The following is a 25,005-nucleotide window of genomic DNA, read 5'->3' on the forward strand; positions in this document are numbered from 1 at the left end:
AAACACTCTGTGAGGTGAGTGGGGCTGAGAGACTTCAGAGAAGTGTGACTGGCCCAAGGTCACCCAGCAGCTGCATGTGGAGGAGCGGAGACGCGAACCTGGTTCCCCAGATTACGAGCCTACCGCTCTTAACCACTACACCACACTGGCTCCCTCCAGTATTATGGTCCTCCAGTGGTGTATCATGGGTTGCCAGCCCCCGGGCCTGCACAGAGGTGGGTGGGTGGGAGGCATTCAATTGCCCAATAGCGTCCGCGTCACCCAGGAGATCGTAGCTACAGAGATGAGAAGAGGTCACTTCCTGGTTCGCATGGAAGAGCTGTTTTCAACGGAGCCCAGAGATGGAAGCGCAGAGTTGTATTGAGGCAGCAGCGGCTGCTGAAATTTTGCACCGCCCAACAATTTTGCACCTGGGGCAACCACCCCTATGGGGCCACCCATGCTATGCCACTGCTGCCACCTGCTTTCGGTTGTCCTTTCCTGTCTTGTTACACAGCATCTTCTGAAGGTGATGGGCACTTGAAGACTTCCTTCTGAGTTTAGGTACTTTGAACTCGAGGGGAAAAGACCCTTTGCCCAGCTTTTCTTCTTCTTCTTCCAGGGCTAATCCAACTCGGGGTGCCCTTCACAAAAAGCATTGCTCCCCCCTGCCCCGTAAAAAGCTTTAGAAAAGTGTTCATAGAATCCATCTCTCTATGAAAGTATATTCATGAACGTTCCACTTTATGACTAACGAACACAATATAATGCTTGTTCTCATGTGTTTTTGAGTCTCACAGAACTTAGTAATTCAGGCAAAACAGTAATTCTTGTAGGTCGCAGTACCAAATTTAGAGTACAGTGGATGCTCGGGTTGCGAACCTGATCCGTGCGAGAGGCACGTTCGCAACCCGCAGCGTTGCAACCCACGACCCACGTGTGTGCACACATGCAGGTCGTGGTTCAGCACTTCTGCGCATGCGCAAAGTGCGATTTAGCACTTGTGCGCATGCGCAAGCGGTGAAACCCGGAAGTTACCTGTTCCGGTACTTCCGGGTTCGGCGTGGTGCGCAACCCAAAATTGCGCAACCTGAAGCGTCTGTAACCTAAGGTATGACTGTGTATTTCATGAAATTGTCCATTACCCTTTAATTTGGACATGCGACCTTCTTAAATTCAGAGCTATGTGATCATTTCCATTCCACCCCTTTCGTTTCTGTTTGTTTTTCTCCACTGATTCAATCATTTCCAACAGGGAAAGTCCAGTGGTCAAGGGGAATTGTATTCTAGCCTTAACAGGCCTTGCAGTTGCGGTAGCCAAGCACGAGAAAGCGCTTTCTTCAGACAGCGAAGAACAATTCAATGTGAGTTCAAACTATTTGACTGCTTTGTCATGATGTTCAATGAGTGCGCTTGAAGTAGCACTGAGGAGGAGGAACCCATTTTTAAGGAATCTGTACCTGGAATCTGGCAGTTCTCACCTGGTAATATTTTATCTGTGTTGGACAACTTTTTACCTCAAGTGCCCATTGATGCCTGAGACACTTGTGCGCTGTTAGTTTTTCTTTTCTAAAAAACCCCGACTAATATGCAAAATTATGAGTGTGGGGGGAACCTCCCTCATATTTCTGCAATATAATTGTGTAAGTATTAATACAGAAGCATTTTTTATATTCCTTACTGTTTCTGTGCTGGTTATTTGAGGAAACCTGGCATATATATACATAAAATATGGGTATAAAAATACATAAAATATGTGATAATTGTTTGTGTTTTTAGCAGAACTGGTAAAACAGTTTCTCATCAACATCAGGGAGTTAGACAGGAATCAGAACAGATCTGTATGGATAAGTTCAACATGGAGATTTTCAGGAAATTTCATCCCCAATGAGAAGTGTTTACCTTTACCATTTCAGATGTTTCTGTTCAAAATTTATTTGTATGAAATCTCATTGGAAGTAGTCAGTTGACTTTTTGGGGAACAAAGGCTGGCATTCAATTAAGTTGTACCCAGAGTAGACTCACTGGAATTAAAGGAACTTAAGTTCGTTCCGTTCATTTAAATAGGTCTGCTTTGAAGAAAACTTAGTTGAATTCCGCCCCAAACTTGGCTGGCTAATCAATAAAAAAACACATTTTGTTCAGTTAAAATGGCAGTCTTAAATATTTTTTTATCTGGAAGTACGTCACACTGACAAGAGTGGGACTTGTTTCTGAGCAACATGATTCGGATTGTTCTGTGAATCTCTTTTGAACAGAATTTCTGACGTTTACACCTCTTTGGTGCTGAGAAATGAAGGTGGAGGAGTTATATGTTGGACTATAACTCCCATGATACCTGATCATGGGCGATGCTCTCGATTGCTGTTCAAACTCATCTCCTTTTGGAACATTTATTTATTTATTTGTGCGTGTATGTGTGTGTTGTCTTTGTGACGCCTGCTTCTTGGGAGAAAAGCAATGACAAACCTAGACAGCATCTTAAAAAGCAGAGACATCACCTTGCCAACAAAGGTCCGTATAGTTCAAGCTATGGTTTTCCCAGTAGTGATGTATGGAAGTGAGAGCTGGACCATAAAGAAGGCTGATCGCCGAAGAATTGATGCTTTTGGATTATGGTGCTGGAGGAGACTCTTGAGAGTCCCATGGACTGCAAGAAGATCAAACCTATCCATTCTGAAGGAAATCAGCCCTGAGTGCTCACTGAAAGGACAGATCCTGAAGCTGAGGCTCCAATACTTTGGCCACCTCATGAGAAGACTCCCTGGAAAAGACTAGGAAAGATGGAGGGCACAAGGAGAAGGGGACGGCAGAGGACGAGATGGTTGGACAGCGTTCTCGAGGCTACCAGCATGAGTTTGACCAAACTGCGGGAGTCAGTGGAAGACAGGAGTGCCTGGTGTTCTCTGGTCCATGGGGTCACGAAGAGTCGGACACAACTAAACGACTAAACAATGTGTGTGTACCTTTTATACAGATGCTCAGAGGAGTGTCTTTTTAGCATTCCTAATAATAATTTCTAGCTTTAAGAATTGCTTTAGTTTTAGACAGCAAAAGGTTTCTCGGGCTGAGCACGTATGTCTGCCTTTCCTGAATCCCCTATTCAAGCTAAACATAGGAGGTAGCAAATATTTAATTGGTCTTGGTCTTGCAAGTGCTCACAGTCTTTCTGTCTCTTCAGACCGAGGTGGACTTTCTTCTGACAAACCATTGGATCTGCATGGTGATAGATACCCTTCTTAGCATCATCGACAGTCACTATCGCCCCAAGGGCCGAGTCTTCCCGTGGTTTTATCAGGTAGGCCCAAGTCTATTTTAGCAGTAAAGGCTGAAATGATCAGACCTGTACGCTTTTGGGAATGGGGAATGAATAGATCTGGATCTGTTCTCGTCTCTGGTATGTGGAACCAAGCATGGAACACACTCTGTGTTTCCCCTTAAAGTCTGAATGGGAGGAAAACGGAGCTCACTGCATAATCTCGATAACACATCCCTCATTTTCATCCGAGAAATGTTGGAGGGTATGACACAGCAGTGAGGGAATGTTCCACTAGGAATGGGCAAACTTTGGTTTCCCTCCATTTCTAATGTTTCCAACCTTAAGTACAGCTTGCATCTTTTTTTAAAGTTCTCGTGGAAATTTATCCACACTTCAGTGTGAATTTCTTCTCATTTGTATGCAATTTTGCCTAACATGCACCTCTTTTTGCAAAATAATACAATGCATTTTTCTATGTTATTTTCATCAGCATATGCATTTTCAGTACAGTGGTACCTTGGTTCTCAAACTTAATCCATTCCTGAAGTCGGTTCCAAAACCAAGGTGCGCTTTCCCACAGAAAGTCATGCAAAATGGATTAATCCATTCCAGACTTTTTTTAAAAAAACCCTGAAACAGCAATTTAACATGAATTTTACTATCTAACGAGGCCACTGATCCATAAAATGAAAGCAATAATCAATGTACTGTACTATAAAATAAGTAAGACAGTATTGTAGACGATTAAAAAAAAATTTTTTTTCTTACCTGCACTGATGATAGTCATTGTTTGGATGGGGGGCTTTTATCCATTTCTGCAGTGTGACTGCAGAATCAATCAATCAGTAGTTGAACTGGGTTCCACACAGTCACAAAAAACAAATTAACCAAAAGAGCCTCAAAAACAAAAAACACTAAATAAATAGCAAAAACAAAAGCACCAAATATAAGCGCCAAATATCACCTCAGAACACTGCAATAAGAAATGGAAGACTTGAATTATAATGGGGGGACACAAATTAGCAGTGTAACAGTAAAAACAGAAGCCCAGGACTCAAAATGGAGCACGTTCCGCTTTCGAAGCAAAGTTCACAAACACAGGTTTGCAGCGTTCAAGTTCCAAGTTGTTCGGGAGATAAGCTGTTTCAAAACCGAGGTTCCCCTGTATATGAATGTTTGTACACGTTATTTGGCAGGAGAAGTGCCTCGCCAAACTTGGGAGAAGTGCAAATCTCAAAGTGTTTCTGTTCACTGGAGGCCATGCAAGTGGCTCATTGCAGGTTTTGCGAAAGAGCTGTCAGTATAGGCTTCCTGGCCACAGATATACCGTAGTTGTGGACGCGGGTGGCGCTGTGGTCTAAACCACTGAGCCTCTTGGGCTTGCTGATCAGAAGGTTGGCGGTTCGAATCCCTGTGACGGGGTGAGCTCCTGCTGCTCTTTCCCAGCTCCTGCCAACCTAGCAGTTCAAAAGCACACCAGTGCAAGTAGATAAATAGATACTGCTGTGGCGGGAAGGTAAACGGCATTTCCATGCGCTCTGGCACTCCTCACGGTGTCCCATTGCACCAGAAGCAGTTTAGTCCTGCTGGCCACATGACCCGGAAAGCTGTCTGTGGACAAACCCCTGAAAGCAAAAAGAGCGCCGCAACCCCATAGTCGCCATTGACCGGACTTAAGCGTCCAGGGGTCCTTTACCTTTTTACCTTTTACCTTACAGTTGGGCTGCCGCCAGCTGTGCTGTAATGTGGGTTTTCAAATTTCAGCACTCTGCTGCATCTAAGTTTTGGAAAGCACGTTATGTATTTAAAAACTGTGTTTTATTTGTTGTGGATTGCCTTGAGTACATGGGAGGTGGTGGAAGGGTTTACAATTTTAAGAATAAATGATTTTCAACAAGCTTTAACCTCCTTGCATTTTAGACAATTCTGTGAGATTTGCAAATATTTCAGTCCCTGCTCTCGGTGAATCATTTCATGGGAAATTCCAATAAAGCTGTAATTACGGAATTAATTAACATTTGCAATTATATATCTCTATAAGGAACAGGGTCATACAGTCCCATCTGTTTTTCCAAGTGCAGATTTGAATGTCTTTTCTCTGTTAAAAGCATATTATTTGCTAAAAAATAAAACAGTAGTAAACATAGCCTTGGATAATTCTGCTGCCAGATAAAGTGCAAATACAGTTGTTGTTTCATTTTAAGATTTCCTAATGATGTAAAGGGCAAAGTCAGTAACTTTGGGGGTTTTTGTTTTGTCTCCAGAAATCCTACTCTGGTGAAAACACTGCTAGTGTTATTGCCCGTTCCTGCGCAGCGACGGCTTTGTCTCTCTTGGTGCCGGTTTTTATTGCATCCTACAAGGAAAAGGTTGAGGAAGTCCTGAATTTGCTGGTTGCCATGTTACCTGGGAAACCAAATGCAGATGAGTCTCAGGCTGTTCAAATTCACATGGGCCTTGCTTTGGGGATGTTTGTCTCGCGATTATGTGAAGAGAAAGTCAGGTATGGATTACCTTGTACAGCAGGTGTGTAAATAACTCCCCACCCCCTTCCCATGTGAGACATTTAAATTACGCAGAGCAACATATATAGATTTCTGCACTTAACGACTCCCAAGGTGCTCTGCAAGACGATTTCGTTATCTCTTGGCTTCCTTGACCTCCCATCTTCTTCCTCTTTGTGTTGTTTCTCTAAAACACATAGAATTAATTTGTTAATGCTACCTCCCCCCCCCCACTGACCCGCCAAATGTGCTCTGAGTCTCCCACCAACTCTGCTAGAGAGGGTGTTGGAGGCATGTGGAAGGAGCAAACAGGGCAAGTTCTGTTTCCCAAGTGGAAATTTTTTGCTCTGAGGGAATTAGTTAGTGGGATACCACCCCAAACCTTCAGGTGATTTCACCTTAAAATAATAATAATATAATAATAATAATTTATTATTTGTACCCCGCCCATCTGGCTGGGTTTCCCCAGCCACTCTGGGCGGCTTCCAACAAAGATGAAAAATACACTAAAATGTTACATATTAAAAACTTCCCTGAACAGGGCTGCCTTCAGATGTCTTCTGAATGTCAGGTAGTTGTTTATCGCTTTGACATCTGATGGGAGGGCGTTCCACAGGGCGGGCGCCACTATCAAGAAGGCCCTCTGCCTGGTTCCCTGTAACTTGGCCTCTCGCAGTGAGGGAACCGCCAGAAGGCCCTCGGAGCTGGACCTCAGTGTCCGGGAAGAATGATGGTGGTGGAGACGCTCCTTCAGGTATAGTGGGCTGAGGCCGTTTAGGGCTTTCAAGGTCAGCACCAACACTTTGAATTGTGCTTCAAAACATACAGGGAGCCAATGTAGGTCTTTCAAGACTGGTGTTACATGGTCTCGGTGGCCGCTCCCAGGCCCCAGTCTAGCTGCCACATTCTGGATTAGTTGTAGTTTCCGGATCACCTTCAAAGGTAGCCCCACGTAGAGCGCATTGCAGTAGTCCAAGCTACTGGTTTCCACACCCCCCCTCACCCCCAAAAAGCATTTTTTAGAAGACACCTGAAGGCAGCCCTGTATAGGGATGTTTTTAATGTTTTTAATGTTTGATGTTTTATTGTGTTTTAGTGTTCTGTTGGAAGCCGCCAAGAGTGGCTGAGGAAACCCAGCCAGATGGGCAGGGTATAAATAAATAAATTATTATTATTATTATTATTGTTGTTATTATTATTATTGTGCTTGTCTCAAGCCTCTCTCTTAAAAAGCAGAAGCAAATCAGGACGCTGCATTTCCAAACTCATCCCAGTATAGAAAACAGAGAAGGCAATGAACCTTTCTCTCCTAACCGCGATGCAGGGCCAAAGTTAGAGAGGCATGAACTAGCCCTGCAAAGTTTAGCCCCTCCAGTGAGGTTGCTGTTCCCATTGGCTGCTGACATCCATCCTGTGACTTGTATCCACATTCAATGTGTGAATTAGGCTGGGGTATAGAAGGATACCCCAATTGCGGGAGGCAGTGGAAGACAGGAGTGCCTGATGTGCTCTGGTCCAGGGGGTCATGAAATGTCGGACATGACTAAGCGACTCAACAACAACAATAGAAGGATATGTCAATCCTCCACCAGGGCCAGGGCCTTCTCAGTGATGGCTCCGACCAGGTGGAATGCTCTGTTCCATGAGACCAGGGCCCTTCAGGATTTAACCCCCTTCCGTCGGGCCTGTAAGACAGAGCTATTCTGCCTGGACTTAACTTGAATTCAGCTTGAACTTTTATTTCCCTTTTCTTCCCTCCCCTTCCCCTTTTATGAAGATTACCTGCTCTGAGACCCCACAGCTAATTCTCCCCTGGCCTCCTCGCTGGCCCAAATAGGACCAATTCAGCCAGCTAGCCCTGGGGATTATCTAATGCTTACTAGATGGATTTCCCCTAAATTGATGTCTGAACTTTGAATTTTATTTTTATTCGTGTTTTTATACTGTATTTTATGCTGCTTTTACAATTTAAATTTCTTGTTAGCCGCCCTGAGCCTGGTTTTTGAACCGGGAAGGGCGGGGTATAAATAAAAATTTATTATTTTTATTATTATTACTATTACTATTAATCCTAGTAGCCCAGTGGCTGTCATTGGATGAACGCGCCTTAATAATTGCCACTTACAAAGCGCACTGAAGGAAAGCAAAATGAAATTCAGCGGAGTGTCATATTAGTATCACACAAGTATTTTCTTCCTCTTTTGGTTTGGTCCAGTGATGTCTCTGGAAAACAAATGGATCTGCTGTTGATGAAGGCCTTGGATGCCCTAGAGGGCTGCTGCTTTGACACAAGCCTGGAGTACAAGTAAGCGCATTGTACAGTTTTCTGCATTTTGACTGGATGTGTTGTGCAGTACTATAGGGGTTAGTGTTGGACTCAGAGCGCAGGGTTCTGTGGGCACCAAGGCTGGCGTTTGTGTCTTACTCATAGTAAAGGTAAAGGGTACCCTGACCATTTGGTCCAGTCGTGACCGACTCTGGGGTTGCGGCGCTCATCTCGCTTTATTGGCCGAGGGAGCCGGCGTACAGCTTCCGGGTCATGTGGCCAGCATGACAAACCTGCTTCTGGTGAACCAGAGCAGCGCACGGAAATGCCGTTTACCTTCCCGCTGGAGCGGTCCCTATTTATCTACTTGCACTTTGACGTGCTTTCGAGCTGCTAGGTTGGCAGGAGCAGGGACCGAGCAACGGGCGCTCACCCCATCGCGGGGATTTGAACCACCGACCTTCTGATCGGCAAGTCCTAGGCTCTGTGGTTTAACCCATAGCGCCACCCGCGTCCCTGCATCACTGATGGGCTGCCTTTCTCCCTCCTCGGGGAAAAGCTCCCACGCAGCTCGTGAAAGGGAGTGCAGCTCTTGGGGGCTTTTCTAGGAGGTGGGGGAAGAGATAGAGCTGTGCACTCTGTCGCTTCCCCCACCTCCCACAAAAGCCAGGGATAGCCCCGTGAAGCCTTTGCAGGGTATGGGAATGAAGGCTCCCCGTGACCTGCGGAGGCTTCTTATGAAGCTAGAACAGTTCTGGCTTTTGGATAGCCCCGCGAAGCCTCCCTCTAGCTGTTCTAGCTTCTGGCTTAGCCGCGCAGCCTGCATTCTCTCCATAAGACGCACACACATTTCCCCTTACTTTTTAGGAGGGAAAAAGTGTGTCTTATAGAGCGAAAAATACAGTATATCATACATACTTAAAAAGATAGAAACAGGGACAAACAGTTCTAAGCGACTATAAGGGAGGGAGCATGAAGGAGCACAGGTCTTGCAATTGGGGCCTAGTTTGTGGTGCAAACCATTCTTCGACAAAAATCCATCATGGGCGAACCGTGTGTTTAAGGATTGGTCTGGCTAAGGGCAGATTGGAGTTGGTGTGGCAAAGCTCAATTCATCTTAGTGGACTGACTCCCACTGCTGCCTTGTCTGAAATTGGCAGGCTTAATCTACTCTAGGGGGGCTCCTGTGCCTGTAACTTTCATCCACTTTGGCTAAAATGGAAAGAGGTTGCAGATTCCCACCAATAGTGAAAGGAAAAACACAGAGCATCTTGGAACCCTAAAAAAACAGGTTGAAGCACAGAGGGCATACTCAAAAAACAGATTAAAAATTAACAAATGCAGATTTAATGTGAATATTGGGACTTTTCCACACCCCTATTGTTTTGGTTTGTTTTTGTTTTGATGTAATTGCTTTTCTTTGTATACATGTTTCAGTTTCACCCACATGTACATCCATTTTCAGGGTACATGTGTAGTGAAACAAGTATGTATATCTGCCCCAAATATTACAAGGTGAGCCCTAATAAATACCGTATTTTCCGCCCTATAGGACGCACTTTTTCCCCTCCAAAAATGAAGGGGAAACGTGTGTGCGTCCTATGGGGCGAATGCAGGCTTCGCGCACCTCTCCGCAAGCAGCGGGAGCCCAGCGCTGGGCTCCCGCTGCTTGCGTAGAGTTGCCTGCATGCTGAAGCCTGCGCGCGCTGAACTCAGTGCGTCCAGGCTTCGCGGACCTCTCCATAAGCAAGGAGAGCACTCCCACTGCTTGCAGAGAGTTGCCTGCATGCTGAAGCCTGCGCGCGCTGAGCTCAGCGCATCCAGGCTTCATGGACCTCTCCGCAAGCAGCGGGAGCGCTCCCGCTGCTTGCGGAGAGTTGCCTGCATGCTGAAGCCTGCGCGCGCTGAGCTCAGCGCATCCAGGCTTCATGGACCTCTTCGCAAGCAGCGGGAGCGCTCCCGCTGCTTGCGGAGAGTTGCCTGCATGCTGAAGCCTGCGCGCACCGAGCTCAGCGCGTCCAGGCTTCATGGACCTCTCCGCAAGCAGCGGGAGCGCTCCCGCTGCTTGCGGAGAGTTGCCTGCATGCTGAAGCCTGCGCGCGCTGAGCTCAGCGCATCCAGGCTTCATGGACCTCTCCGCAAGCAGCGGGAGCCAGCGCTGGGCTCCCACTGCTTGGAGAGAGCTGCCTGTTTCGGGGCTGGGGTCAGGGGAAGCTCGGGCTTCCCCCTCCCCAACCCCACGCCTGGGGGGAAATAATTTTTTCCCTTTATTCCCCCCCAGAAAACTAGGTGCGCCTTATGGGGCGGTGCATCCTATAGGGCGAAAAATACGGTACCTGTTAAAACTATGGTTTGTGGAGCAACTCTGACTAACAGGCAAGCAAGCAAGCAAGCGCAGTCACACACTCTGGAGTTCAGGCACCGGTCCTTGCATGTAAGGGAATTGGATGTATTTATTTGGGCCAATAAAAATGACTCTTCAAATGAGGGCTTTCGCTGCCTTTCACAGCAGCGGAAGTGTTTCATGGAAGCCATTTCCATACAGCATGTGGGAAATTGCATCCATACAAACCCTGGGCTGCTTCACCCATTACATTTTCCCACACTGATGTGTAAGGAAAACAACGTGTTCCCTGTTATATGATTCCCCACCCCACCCCCTTTTCATTTCATTTCATTTCATTTATTAAACTTTTTAGTCGCTCATCACCCAAGAGTCTCCGAGCGGCTTATAGCAAAAAAAGAGAGAAGATATACCATATATAAAACCGTAGGGAAAGGGGGGATGATATAATACATTAATATTTCCTATAGCATAACATCCATTAAAAAAGCTTTATGACTTCTTCTGTGTTGTTATTTACTGTTTGCTGTTTTCATTGTAATATTCATTTTAAAATAATAATACTTAGCATCTGTAAACACTTTGAACACTCTAAGGAGTTTCACATGCACTGTCTTTCTGCACCTTGTGAGGTAAGCCAGCATTACTGCACTCATACAGAGCATAGCTGTCAACATTTCCCTCCTCTTAGGAGAAATTCCCTTATTCCGAATAGGATTCCTCGCAAGAAAAGGGAAAAGTTGACAGCTATGATGCCATGAGCACCTTGATCAGGAAATGTGCTTCAAGCAAGACACTCTTATTTTTGGTTCATGAGTAAGCCTACTGCCAGCTGAGGCAGCCCAAGCCTGGCAGAGGGGAAACAAACCTTTGAAACTGAGTTTGACTTATTCCCCGCTTTTCAACAGTGTTCGTTCCACCAGGCTGCCTTTATTTGGTGCAACAGGGACTAGTTGGCACTGCAGCACAAAAGCATTGCATCTTGCTTTTTGGCCACTTCCGCTGGAAATCTGGACCTTGCTGGGAGCAGAATACAGTATCCAGCCATTCAAATGCATGCAAATATATGCAGATTCTGTGCTCCCTTGGCCCAGGGTTTAGATTTGCGTTTGTCACTGGGAATCTGCAACCCTCGCTGTCACCCAAGAAAAGCTTGGTTTGGGGTTGGATTGGCATGACTCTGCTCCTGGGCTGGCAAAGTGGAAGGGGCATATGGCAAAAGGAAGCTGCTTCGGCTTTGCAGTGCCCTGTGCTTTAAGTCGGAGTTCCTGCGCAGCCCGAGATGAAAGCCTCGAGACCCTCGCCAAATTAGCTTCCTCTGCCAGCCGAGAGCAGATGGAAGGACTGAGACAATGGTGCAGAGATGAAAGATGAAAGATCTTTCCCATCCTGTTTGAAGTGTGGGAAGAAGGGAAAGAAATAAAAGCTTCTGTTACTATGGACACGGCGTGACATCATCTCCTAGGTGGGAAAATATTGTTAGTTTCGGAACTTCTTGCCCCGTTTCAAGGTAGATTCCGTGAAACTCTGGAAGGGGAGGAGGGCGCCAGTGTTTTGACTTGGCAGTGGGAGTTGCACAACCATCCCACGCTCAGAATTTCATCACCACTACAAGTGAATTTGCCTAATTCCTTCAGCCCCTGGCCTCCACCGCATCCTCTGGCAGCAGATTCCATAACATAATTACGCGTTGTGTAATCTTACACAAGCTTTTACAGTGGTACCTCGGGTTACATACACTTCAGGTTACATATGCTTCAGGTTACAGACTCTGCTAACCCAGAAATAGTACCTCGGATTAAGAACTTTGCTTCAGGATGAGAACGGAAATCGTGCTCCGGCGGCACGATGGCAGTGGGAGGCCCCATTAGCTAAAGTGGTGCTTCAGGTTAAGAACAGTTTCAGGTTAAGAACAGACCTCCGGAATGAATTAAGTACTTAACCTGAGGTACCACTGTAATTTTGTCCGACCTGAATCTACAGCGTTAAGAGAGAAACACCCCCTTTCTCCACACTATAATATGTTGGCATAATCTTCTGCCTTTCCCCCTTTGTTGCCTGTATTTCTAAACTAAAAGGCCTGTTGAATTTATCTTGATCCAGAAGGTCCCTTGATCCTGTCACTTGCTCTTTTCAGCACCGTCTTTAGTCCTACAAGATCCTTTTTAGGAGGAGACATCCAAAACTTTAAGCATCATTCTAAATTTGAGAGCCAAAGGGACCAAACCATCTCAGTCATCCAAGCTTTGCCCTCTTCCAGAGCACTCTTATTTCAATCCAACCTTATCCCAGCCTAGTTTCTCTCCCCCCCCCAAAAAAAACACCTCAGCATTTCATTTCTACTGAGCATGCTCAGTCCTCATGGGGACGTTTCAGGGGTTCCCCCTTAGAGGTTTTTCTTCCCAACAGCTCACATTTTTCAGTTCTTCAAACATCCTTGGCCAATGAATTGATGTTTTTTAAACTGCCAATTAGCTCCAGAACCCCCGAGGAATTTTCTGATTGCCTAAAAGACACGTCTCCCTGGTTTTCAGACGTACCGGTATCTTTCATGGGGTCTGTTGATAATGGGCAAAAGAGCTATCTAAGATGCATTGCTGCCATCTGGTGGGGCAAGAACTTTCAATGTGCAATTGTAATTTTGTTCTCCTGCACGATGAAATAGTTATGCCAGTGGGCATTTTTGTCTAAAAGCCCGTTCATTCACAAATGCCTCCGTAGTGCATTTGCTGTGAATATGTGGGATATGTCATCAGAAAGGGAAATGCCGTACTTTTCCATCTATAAGACGCCCCCATGTATGAGAAGTCCCCTGTTTTGGGGGACTCAAATTTAAGAAAATGGGAGATTGCACAAAGTTGTTGAGCTTTCTTGGGGGTGGGATTACCCAGGGTTGTTGAGGTTTTTTTAGGGGGGGTTGCCAAAAATCTCTCACCCGCACACGTCTCAAAATCTGCCTCTCATCTGACCCATTGCTGGCAGAAGCTGCCAATTGCCCGCCCAACTGCCGGAGTGCCAGCCAATCAACACCACTCAATCAATGCCACAACCAATAGCACACACAATAGCGGCTGACAACCGTGGCAGTAACCAATCAAACGTCCACCCTAGGCACTACCCATATATAAGACAACCCCCACTTTTTAGCATGATTTAGTAACTCTAAACTCTGTGTGTTTGTACATAAAAAAACAACAACCCACACAGAGCATGTAAACTTGCCCTTAAAAGTTCTGTGCATCTTTTCACATTAACTCATCTGAAAGTGTCCATAATATCAATTTCTCATGTACTGTTTGTAGTCAGAAATGTTTTGAGAGCCAGTGTGGTACCAGTGGTTAAGAGCGGTAGTCTCGTAATCTGGTGAACCGGGTTCGCGTCTCCGCTCCTCCACATGCAAGGTGACCTTGGGCCAGTCACACTTCTCTGAAGTCTCTCAGCCCCACTCACCTCACAGAGTGTTTGTTGTGGGGGAGAAAGGGAAAGGAGAATGTTAGCCGCTTTGAGACTCCTTCGGGTAGTGATAAAGCGGGATATCAAGTCCAAACTCTTCTTCTTCTTCTTCTTTTGTGGCTGCATTCCTGGGTTGTGAAAAACCATTCCCCTGTTGTGTATATAACTAATGTATGATTCCCAATACCTTTTAGACCTACTAAATTCTCCTCTGTTTTAAGCACCGGATGCATCTTGGGTGTCGGCCTCGTTCTGTCTCTGATGTGTCGCAGCAGCCCATCGGAAGGCCAGGCTGACATCTCGGCCTCCATTCACAAACTGAGCAAATACTTGGATGATGCAGAAGACCAAAGCAGAACATTTCAGGAGGTAAGTTTCCAACATCTCCCAACCTCCCACCCCAAGTCACATGCAGTTCAATCGTTCATTAAAAAACAATCTCACCGACTCTTTTCTAAAATTCTGTGTTACTCTTCCTGTTATCCAGATTCTTGCCTATGCTGTCGCCTGTGCCTGCATTTCTGCCTTTAGTGTTAAGATCATCGAGGCCACGGAGGCGGAGGAGATCATGAGCAAGCTGCAGAAATTAGCCGAAACTAATCAGCAGGTTGTATCGAGAGCTTGCCATCCATTTTACCAGGCATCGGCAAACTCAGCCCTCCAGATGTTTTGAGACTACAGTTCCCATCATCCCTGACCACTGGTCCTGTTAGCTAGGGATGATGGGAGTCGTAGTCCCAAAACATCAGGGGGGCAAGTTTGCCTATGCCTGCATTTTGCATTTGTTCACAAATAAATGTTTATGCAATATATACCGTTGGAATCGTTGTAGAGTTGGAAGAGGCCATGAGGATCATCTAGTCCAGCCTTTCTCAACCTGTGGGTCCCCAGATGTTGTTGGAATACAACTCCCATCATCTCTAGCTAGCAAGGCCAAAGCTCAGGGATGATGGGAGTTGTAGTCCAACAATATTTGGGGACCCACAGGTTGAGAACCGCTGATTCTAGTCCAACTCTGCAGTGCAGGAATATTTTGCTCAACATGGGGCTCAAACCTACGACCCTCAGAGTTTCATGCTCTACCAACAGCTATCAAACCAAAGGCCCGTGCCGAAAGCCTACATCACCTGGTATTCCCAGGCGGACTCCCATCCAAGTACTAACCAGGCCTGACCCTGCTTAGCTTCTGAGACCAGACGAGATTGGGTGTGTTCAGGGTGGTATGTTTTATCACATACAATCTACAGTCGTAGGGATGTGGGTGGCACTGTGGGTTAAACCACAGAGCCTAGGACTTGCCAATCAGAAGGTCGGCGGTTCGAATCCCCGTGACAGAGTGAGCTCCTGTTGCTCGGTCCCTGCTCCTGCCAACCTAGCAGTTTGAAAGCACGTCAGAGTGCAAGTAGATAAATAGGTACCGCTCCGGCGGGAAGGTAAATGGCATTTCCGTGTGCTGCGCTGGTTCGCCAGAAGCGGCTTAGTCATGCTGGCCACATGACCCGGAAGCTGTACGCTGGTTCCCTTGGCCTATAGAGCAAGATGAGCGCACAACCCCAGAGTTGGCCACGACTGGACCTAATGGTCAGGGGTCCCTTTACCTTATCTACAGTCGTATCTTGGAAGTCAAACGGAAACTCCTGCAGCCAAACAGAAGCGCTGTCGGACATTTGGCTTCCAAAAATAGTTCACAAATCGGAACACTCACTTCTGGGTTTGGGAGCCAAATTGTTCGAGAACTAAGCTGTTCGAAAACCAAGGTACCTTTCTTACATTTTATAGTAATGCTGCAATGAGCACGCAAGTAGAGGAATAGGGTAAATCAGTCAAACGCTGTCAAGTAAACATAGTAATTATTAAAGCTTGCCACAGACCTACTGTTCGGCTCTGTGCTTTTTGCAGCTTTTGGTTCTATCCTGATGTTAAAACAAGAACATGCAGCACTATACTTGAAAAGTAGGGTGTGTTTTTTTCTTTTCTTAACACAATTCATACACTTGCAGCTGGCCTTTCTAAACGCCTGCCTGGCCTACGTTTCTGGTTCTGTTTCAGACGCCTGGGTTTGCCTTAGCATTGGGGAACATTGTTCATGGATTGTCTGCAAGCGGTCATGGCAAAGCGGAAGACCTCAGCAACAGGCTGTTTCCTGCATGGATGAAAATTGTCCTTGCAGAGGTACGGGATTGTGTTTTGCTGTTGACAGTTTCAGGCAACAATCACCTGAGAATAGGGTGCACCATTTTCATAGGTGACCAAGCTTTAGAAAGAAATATTTTGGAAAACAGCTTTATTTGCTGCTTTAAATCATACCCCCAGCAAATAATAATAATAATAATAATAATAATAATAATAATTTGTATAACTAAAGGCCATAAAATATTTTAACATTTCTGGTCAGCTGAGATTGCTTTTGCTTTCAGTTCAGTGGTTTTCAGACTTATTGGTATTGCAATGTTACAAAGACTTTGGACATATCAGAGGACTCTAATTTGGATGAACTATAATATGCAGTTGATTAAGATATTTAAAGGACCCATGGAGTGGAGGGGGAAGTCCTAAGATTCGGAAGAATCTTGTTTTATTTTAAAATTTAATTGTGTGATTTACTTTGTAAAACCAATAAAAAATTATTATTATTATTTTAAGGAATATTGCCCACATCCAAACCTGAGTGGGCTTGAACCACCAACCTTCTGGTTTCTGGTTAACAGCACAATGCTCTGACCCATTGTGTCCCTAAGGGGAGGGTCTAGAGGGCTATAGGTTCCTGAACCCTACCTTAATTTTTTCCTGCCCATTTCTAATATTTCTGTTCTTTCATGTCGTATTGAGTAGTCCTTCAGTGTCTGTTCAGTTCTTGTCAACTGTTCAGTTCTTGTCAACTACAATTCCCATCGTCCTCAGACAGAATGGCCAGTTCCCAGGGGTGATATGAGCTGTAGTCCAAAACGCCTGGAAGGCACCACATTGATCTGCGATAGATTTACTGTAATTAAAAAGTTACCTTTGTACTGCCACATGTTCCCGACCCCTGCTATGCGCCAACTAACTTACCAACGTTCCACAAATGTCTGGAAAATAAATACATTCTGCACGATACATTTGTGTTTTGTTTCAATTTCAGGGAGGTCCTACAATGCAAAGGCTTGCAGCGATCCATGGGCTGGTTTCTCTGGTGGGTTCTGAAGGAGCCATGATACAGGTAAAATACTAGATGATTCGTGCCTGAAATATGTCTATTTTTAAAGTGTATTTGAGGCCACTTTGTAAGCCGGTTATTTTGCTTCAGAAGAATTTTTGCAATCACGTTACACTGCCAACATGCATGCCTAGCCAATGGAAACCTGAATATGTTAGCACCGTTTCCTTCGAAACAGATGAAAAATTATCCCTGTTCTAATGTTGTTGTTTTGTAAAATGACAGCTGGGCATTGGATTGACACGAGTGGCGCTGTGGTTTAAACCTCTGAGCCTCTTGGGCTTGCCGATCGGAAGGTTGGCAGTTCAAATTACCTGACCTGTTGCTGGCAACCTTGTGGCACCCTCATCAGTGGCAGCTTCCACAAACTCCCATCAGGGATGGAGAGCAGTTTTTTACCTTTCTGGCAAGGTTGTCTTCAAGTCTTGCATGTCCACCATGAAGTATAAATGAGGAGAAATCTGGTGGTCCCTGCCATTGGGAATCAAACCTGTTAATATGGGAATTATAGTATCCTGAGATCAATTTTCTGGGTCACGCCTATCAGCATTGGAGTGGCCAATTTGGTGGCCTCTGGTGTGTGTATGTGTACCTATCCATCAATCTCTGTCTTTCTGTCCTGCCTTTCCCCACCCTATAGCTCCTTAAGCAATTATTTCATTGTTAGGCTTCGCCTTCAGTTGCTTATAGAGGGTTTCTTGCCTGCCATCCATCTCCCCTTTTTCTTTGACAGCTGAAATCTGAGTCCATCCAGTCTTCACAGTTTCAGAGCAAACTTAATGAGGTCATCAGAATCCTGAGTCAGGTGAGAGCCTTCTGTTGGCCTTTTCGCATTGATGCGCAAGCCAAGATGGCTGAACAGGTGTGCTTGGTCTTAGAGGATGACATTGTTATAGTGGGCATAACTGAAACCTGGTGGAACAGCAATAACCAGTGGGACACTGCGGTGACATTCAGTCAGTGGACGAGAGGGACTAGGCCCGTTGTCACGGTCCAGTCTACGGGCGATCGAAGTCCCGGCTGAAGACATTGGGACCGGGGGCAAGATGGCGGGGTGGGAGCAGAAGCCAGGGGTCCAAGGGTCAGGAAGCAGGGAGTAACGGAGTCAAGGGTCCAAGGGTCAAGAAGCAAGGTGTCAAGGGTCCGAGGGTTGAGAAGCAAGGAGTCAAGTGTCTGAGGGTCGAGAAGCAAGGAGTCACGAAGTCAAGGGTCCGAGGGTTGGGAAGCAAGGAGTCACGAAGTCAAGGGTCCGAGGGTCGAGAAGCAAGGAGTCAAGAAGCCGAGGTCCGAGGATCAGGAAGCAGGAAGCCAAACACAGCACGGCAAGAAACGTGTTGCTATGGCAAAAGGCCGAAGGGAAATGCTGACCTTATATCCCTTCCCAGCTCTTGCCACCAAGTGCAGTGAGTTACCAATCCGCCTCAGCTGTGCAGCTGTGCCTTGCCTCTCCAGAACAAACTTAGGAAGGCCCCAGTCCTGCGAAGCCCTACTGGTCACAAGGCCTGGTTCCTGCATGCACTCCTGACACCCGTCCCCAAACATTCCCAGAATGATTCCGACTAAACATTCAGAAAAACTTTCTGCCAGTAAGAGCTGTTTGGCAGTGGAACAGACTCCCATGAGAGGTGATGGACTCTCCTTCCTTGGAGGGTTTGAAGCAGAGGTTGGATAGCCATCTGTCATGGATGCTTTAGCTGAGATTCCTGCATTGCAGGGGGTTGGACGAGATGATGACCCTTGGTGTCAGGGACTGGGCAGAGGAGGAATGGCAGAGACCGCCTCCCCATCCTGACCCTTCTAGGGAGGAAGAAGAGGAAGACAGTACAGACTTACAACAGGGATTTGAGGGAGTTCATGGCTCAGAGGCAGATGAGGGGAAAAGCTGGGAAATCATGGGAGAGGAGGAGCAGGCAGAGCTGGGGCAGCTGGCTGACACGTCGCTAGAAAGTATTCCAGACCCTCCATCTCCCAGAACCTGGCGATCCTTAAAAGTAGGAGAGCAAAGAGCTCAAAGGCAGAGGGAATGTAGCAGCACCCATAGAGGAGGTGGTAATGATGATGAATGAGTGGGAGAGAAGGGGGTTGGAGATTCACTCCAGACAATATCATTATCCAAGAGGCTGGGGTCTATAGTAAAGTATGAAATGAAAAAAGACTGTAAGAATTGTATTTATACTTTCCTGGGCAACCAGCCAGGAGCCGCTGACAGCATCCTGACACTTGGGATGCCTTCCAGATAAATAATTATCTCAATGAGAGATCTGCATTGGCTCCCAGTACATTTCCAAGCATAATTCAAAGTGTTGGTGCTGACCTTGAAAGCCCTAAACGGCCTCGGCCCGGTATACCTGAAGGAGCATCTCCACCCCCATCATTCTGCCCGGACACTGAGATCCAGAGCCGAGGGCCTTCTGGCGATTCCCTCACTGCAAGAAGAGAAGTTACAGGGAACCAGGCAGAGGGCCTTTTTGGTAGTGGCACCTGCCCTGTGAAACATCCTCCCATCAGATGTCAAGGAAATAAACAACTATCCCACTTTTAAAAGACATCTGAAGTCAGCCCTGTTTAGGGTAGTTTTTAATATTTAATGCTGAATTTTTTTTTAGTATTTGATTGGGAGCCGCCCAGAGTGGCTGGGGAAACTCAGCCAGCTGGGTGGGGTATAAATAACAAATTATTATTATAATTATTATTACTATTTACCTGGGAGCAATTTGTCCTCCTTGGTCTTCTGTTAAAAGCAGGAGTTGCTAGCCTTGTGGGATTGAGCCACAGCAATCACCTCTTGGCAAGGGAGGAGGAGGTTGTGAATGTTGCATCTTTGTATAGCCAACCCATTCTGGTTATAGGGAATACAAAATATAAATTAAGTTTAGAATCTTACTGACACGTTGCTCAGTAATGCCTGCTCAGGCAATGGAAATTGAACCGTCGGCTCATATGTGATGGTTGCACCTGCAGATAATCAGCTTTTCTGGGGTGATCGGCCTTCAGACAAACGCAGCATGGCTGTTGGGTCATTTGCATCTCTCCACTGTGTCTGCGACCCACAGTCGAACATCTGGTAAGCATTCTTGCAGAGAATTCCATTATGGGTGGTCAAGATGTTGAAGATGTCATTGCAAAGTCCACCAGACTGCATTGATTGCATCTAAATATGAATCCAAGATTGATTTGACTGTTGGCCTTCATTCAAAAGAACAAATATTTTTGTATTCTTTAGTTCCTTAGAGAGTCAGTGTGGTCTAGTGGTTAAGAGCAGTGGACTCGTAATCTGGTGAACCAGGTTCGATTCTCCGCTCCTCCACATGCAGGTGACCTTGGGCTAGTCACACTTCTTTGAAGTCTCTCAGCCTCACTCACCTCACAGAGTGTTTGTTGTGGGGGAGGAAGAGAAAGGAGAATGTTAGCCGCTTTGAGACTCCTTTGGGTAGTGATAAAGCAGGATATCAAATCCAAACTCCTCCTCCTCTTTCAAGTGGGGGGTCCTTTGGCAAATGAAAATCTTGGGTCATATTCTGATGCAGTGAAGTTGACATGAGTTAGGAACTAGTCGTTGGATTGTTTTGGCACATTTCCAAATTACATGCTACCACCTCCTTTTTCAATCGACTTCTGAAACTTCGTCATGGTGCTAAGGTAAATTGCAATTTCTGGACGTCTTGAAGGCATCCATTGTTGAGGTCCATCTAAAATCGAATCTAAAACTGGCACAAATAGTCCTCATTTGATGGTAGCAACAGAGTCTGGATTTGCAGTACAATCACTACAGTGATCTGCAACCATATGGCGTGTTCTCCACCAGCCCTATTCATAATGTTTAGCAGGAGTTCTCGGGTGAATTGAAGCAGCTATCATATACCGTATTTTTCGCTCTATAAGACGCACCAGACCACAAGACACACCTAGCTTTTGGAGGAGGGAAACAAGAAAAAAAAATATTCTGAACCTCAGAAGCCAGAACAGCAAGAGGGATTGCTGTGCAGTGAAAGCAGCAATCCGTCTTGCTGTTCTGGCTTCAGGGATAGCTGCGCAGCCTACATTCGCTCCATAAGACGCACACACATTTCCCCTTACTTTTTAGGAGGGAAAAAGTGAGTCTTATAGAACAAAAAATACGGTAGTTTTTTCCCATGTCAATCAGAAGACTAGACATGGAAGAATTCAGGACAGGATAGTATTGACTCACGTGGCTTAATGTTAGGACTATAGAATGTAAAACTCACCACATGAATTCCAAACTTTGGGGCAACCACCATTGGCTTTTCTGTGCGTATACAAAAAAGTGTGGCGATTCTAGTCTACTTTTGAAATGTCACCGATAAAAGGTGGTTATGGGTGCGGCTGGAAAATAGAATTTCACCCATCCTTTAGAAGCTGCCCAAGAACGAGAAATGTCTGTTGCTCAGTGGTAGGACACGAATTTTACATGCAAAAGACCCAGCATCTCACGGTTGGTCTGGGCATGTTCTCTGTCTGAAATCTTGAGCCACTGAAGTCAGTTTGTACACACTGAGCTAGGTGAATCCATGGTTTGGCTGGGTGCACAAGGCAAATTCCTATCAACTTCTGAATGTACAACATGGCACAAGATTGGCATGATGGGCACAATTTTGTTTTCACAGTTCCGCCAGACTTTAGCTACCTGCCTGAGAAAAGTTTCCTGAGGGCAGCCATCGACTTTGTTATCGAAAGTGGGAAGAAAGGTAAAAAGCAAATGTCAATATTGGGAATACCGTGTTTTTCCATGTATAAGACGGCCCCTATTTTTGAGAACCCCAAATTAAGAAATCAGTATTTATTGAACCGTTGAGCTTCTTTGAGGAGAGTTAGCCAAAGTTGTTGAGTTGTTTAGCTCAAGGTGTGTGATCGTTTTTTACTGGCGACTTTGAGAATGTCTAAGCTCACACACATTTGTGAGAAAAACTCTCACCATACTTAACACCCCCCTTTTGCTTTCTTTTTGGTTGGCTGCTATAAAAGATAATGTTGTATTTGGATTGCTTACAAAAACAGATCAAAGCCTTTTAAAAATTTGATTTGTTTTGTTTTGTTTTTTTTACTATATGTTAGAATAATCCCTCTAGTACGCCAAACTTCTGCATTGCTTTTTAAATGTCCTTGTTTATTTTGAGGTCTGCGATGAGTTGTGTTCATTCAATGCTCCAATAATTCTTCTTTTCTTTTCTTAATTCTAATAAAGGGTGTGCTTCCTTTTAGTTTTGGGGGCACAAAATGGTTCAGTTTAAAAAAACAACCCAGTAAAATTTAGTTAAAATTCCATGAAAAGGCTTCCATTGCTAGTATTTGTTCTTCCGGGGACTCTAGTTGAGATATTGTAGGGAAACATTCTCTAAGAAACAGATAAAACTTCCTGACAACTTAAAGAAGGTTCCAGAATTTTCTTTAGTGTGTAGGAGTGGCACTCTAGGTTTGATTGATGTCAGCTGGAGATGCAAAGAAAGGGAGTGTGCTGGTCCCATGGATTTCCGTGAGGCAAGGTCCAAGTCCAGTCCGAGGTCGAGCTAGCAGTATTGAGGCTGTCCGCCAAAGCTGAAGCTGTGTCCAAGGCAGGGAGTCAGGTGAGGTCAGGAGATCCGGCAGGACAGGGAGCAGGCAGGAACTGGCTACCAACAACGTTGCTCCCACAACTTGGGACTGGGGCTGGCTGGCTTTTATCTGCCCCGAGGCATAGGGCAGCTCCAGTCCACAGGTGACTCGCCTCTCCTGGCCTGGAGGCGAGCACTCCTCCTGCAGGAACTTAGTTCCCTCCGCCTCTCTCCCCTGAGCCTCTGCAGCTCAGGAGAGGCTGGAGGGTTACCGGACGCAGAGGCAACCTCAGCCTCCCCTGACGGGGCTGAGAGTGGAGCACCTGCAGGCAATGGGTCCTCCATCCCCTCAGGAGCCAGAGCAGACTCAGCTGGTGCCTACACCTGAGGATCCACCACAGGTGAGGACCCTTCAGGCTCAAGCCCCGGCCCAGCTGGTTCTGGAGGCAGGGAATCCTGTGCAGGCTGGGATTCCTCAGGTTCAGCCTCCGAGTCCGAACTCCAGGCCATCACAGGGAGGAAGTTGCAGGCTACAATTTCCACTCGAGGAAAGCACGCACACACACTGAGATTATACCGTACTGGAGAGATAAAGAATGAATGTAAATAGCTTGTATATAATAGTAGCAGAAATCCTTGTGCAACCAGTCAAGCAATAAAGAAGCTCTTGACTGTAAATTTGAGTATGACTCCTGTTCTTGTCCTCTGCCTCTGGGGAAAATTCTGCTACAGTCAGTCAGAAGTGGTTTTACTGAGGTGCCACCACACTAGCAGAAAATCCATGTTGTGGTTTGGTATTCTGTTTCAGGCCCTGAACAAATTCGGCCTCACTTGGTCAAAGCAGCTATGGCTCCCGTAGCATTGAATGGAGCAAGCTACCAGTACCCACCTGTGAACTGGGCATCGATTCTTTCCCCTCTCCTGAGACTAAATTTCGGTAAGTTGTTTAAAAAGCAATTAATAATAATAATAATAATAATAAAGTTCACCAGACTCTGTCTGTGTTTCCTTTTGTGAATAAGATCTATTTGTAAAACTGCATTTTTGTGGTATGGTTATGAAGCACTTAATTTGTTGCAAAGGCTTTGTGTCTAACGGCCGCAATTGTGAGATGTCTCCAATACGCAGCACAGAGTGCTCCAGTAATTATGTTTTGCTTCCATTGCAGTGTTTAGCACTTACGTTTTGTGGTTTCAACTTAAATTGAATTTTATTGTTATGCTACAGAACAGCAAGCATCCTTGAGGATAGATCTTTAAAGAAACAAAAAACCCTGCAATAGAAATACATAAAAGCAGCAGAGTTCCGCTCTATTTAGCAGTTTCAAGCTGCTTTAGCTTTTGAGCCAGGTCAGCCCCACAACAAGAGAGGTGATCTTCTGCTGCAGTTTTCTTTATTTCCTGATTTGAGGAGGGTTTCAACCAAGGGGGGGTGGTAAATCACCGCAGCAGAGACTTTATTGCTGCTTCAGGTGCAACCCCCCCCCCCAAAAAAAATCTTCTATGTTGTTAGTTTATAAATTTTAGCCAGTTTAAAAGGGGTTAAATACCACCTGTAGAACATCTTCATAATATTTTCTTTGATAGTAATGCATGCGGTGAAATTAATATCTGATTTCCAAAGTTTTCCCCAGTGATCTAATGAAATCTGTGTTGGAGATGTAAGGTATCAGAGGCATCCTTATATCATGTCTGGTGGGGATGTGATAAAATTTTAAAAAATGGGGGAAATATACATGAGGAATTTAAAAATAATAATTTAAACAACAATTGGTAAGAAACCAGAAACATTCCTTTTAGGAATTATAACAAATGACGTCCCCAAAGACATGACGATAATCTTTTTGGATGCAATAGTCGCCACAAGGTTACTGATTGCAAAAAAATGGAAATCAGAAGAAGTACCAACACTGAAAGACTGGCAACATAATTTTTTTGAAATTATTGAATTAGCAAAAATGACGGCAACAATTAGAATGCAGTCTAATCAAAATCTCAAACAGGAATGGAAATGTGTAGAAGAATACATGACCAAAAGATGCTCCAACAAGAATTTATTGATATGTATAGGCTGATTTCACAAGGTTAAGTTAAGCAGATATATAGAATCATAGAATCATAGAGTTGGAAGAGACCACAAGGGCCATCGAGTCCAACCCCCTGCCAAGCAGGAAACACCATCAGAGCACTCCTGACATATGGTTGTCAAGCCTCTGCTTAAAGACCTCCAAAGAAGGAGACTCCACCACACTCCTTGGCAGCAAATTCCACTGTCAAACAGCTCTTACTGTCAGGAAGTTCTTCCTAATGTTTAGGTGTAAGATTGAATGTTTAATTATTAAGATACAAAAATACAATCTCAATAATAAAGTTACAAAATAATAACAAGGAAGTCATGCATGGGTGGAGGGAAGACAAGAAATAAGAAATGGATAAATGTTGGTACATAATGAAAT

The 25,005-nt window shown here is 45.3% G+C and overlaps 1 protein-coding gene across 5 annotated transcripts in view; it reads left to right on the forward strand.

Annotated features, from left to right (window-relative positions):
* Positions 1-25,005, forward strand: part of FOCAD (focadhesin) — a 141,826-nt gene that overhangs the window by 106,416 nt on the left and 10,405 nt on the right. For all 5 annotated transcript variants that reach the window (XR_014506269.1, XM_083419283.1, XM_083419282.1 and 2 more), the window contains exons 25-36: positions 1,235-1,343; positions 3,161-3,277; positions 5,503-5,741; positions 7,958-8,047; positions 14,027-14,174; positions 14,293-14,412; positions 15,855-15,977; positions 16,927-17,004; positions 17,735-17,806; positions 19,963-20,065; positions 21,627-21,707; positions 23,359-23,487. Coding sequence is in view for 4 of the 5 variants with exons in the window: in XM_083419283.1 (XP_083275409.1) it covers positions 1,235-1,343; positions 3,161-3,277; positions 5,503-5,741; positions 7,958-8,047; positions 14,027-14,174; positions 14,293-14,412; positions 15,855-15,977; positions 16,927-17,004; positions 17,735-17,806; positions 19,963-20,065; positions 21,627-21,707; positions 23,359-23,487 (1,409 nt within the window). In the remaining variant the exon portion in view is untranslated. The remainder of the gene's footprint in view (positions 1-1,234; positions 1,344-3,160; positions 3,278-5,502; positions 5,742-7,957; positions 8,048-14,026; positions 14,175-14,292; positions 14,413-15,854; positions 15,978-16,926; positions 17,005-17,734; positions 17,807-19,962; positions 20,066-21,626; positions 21,708-23,358; positions 23,488-25,005) is intronic.

Source organism: Podarcis tiliguerta, assembly GCF_965153285.1.
Source record: "Podarcis tiliguerta genome assembly, chromosome: 17".
Classification (NCBI taxonomy): domain Eukaryota; kingdom Metazoa; phylum Chordata; class Lepidosauria; order Squamata; family Lacertidae; genus Podarcis; species Podarcis tiliguerta.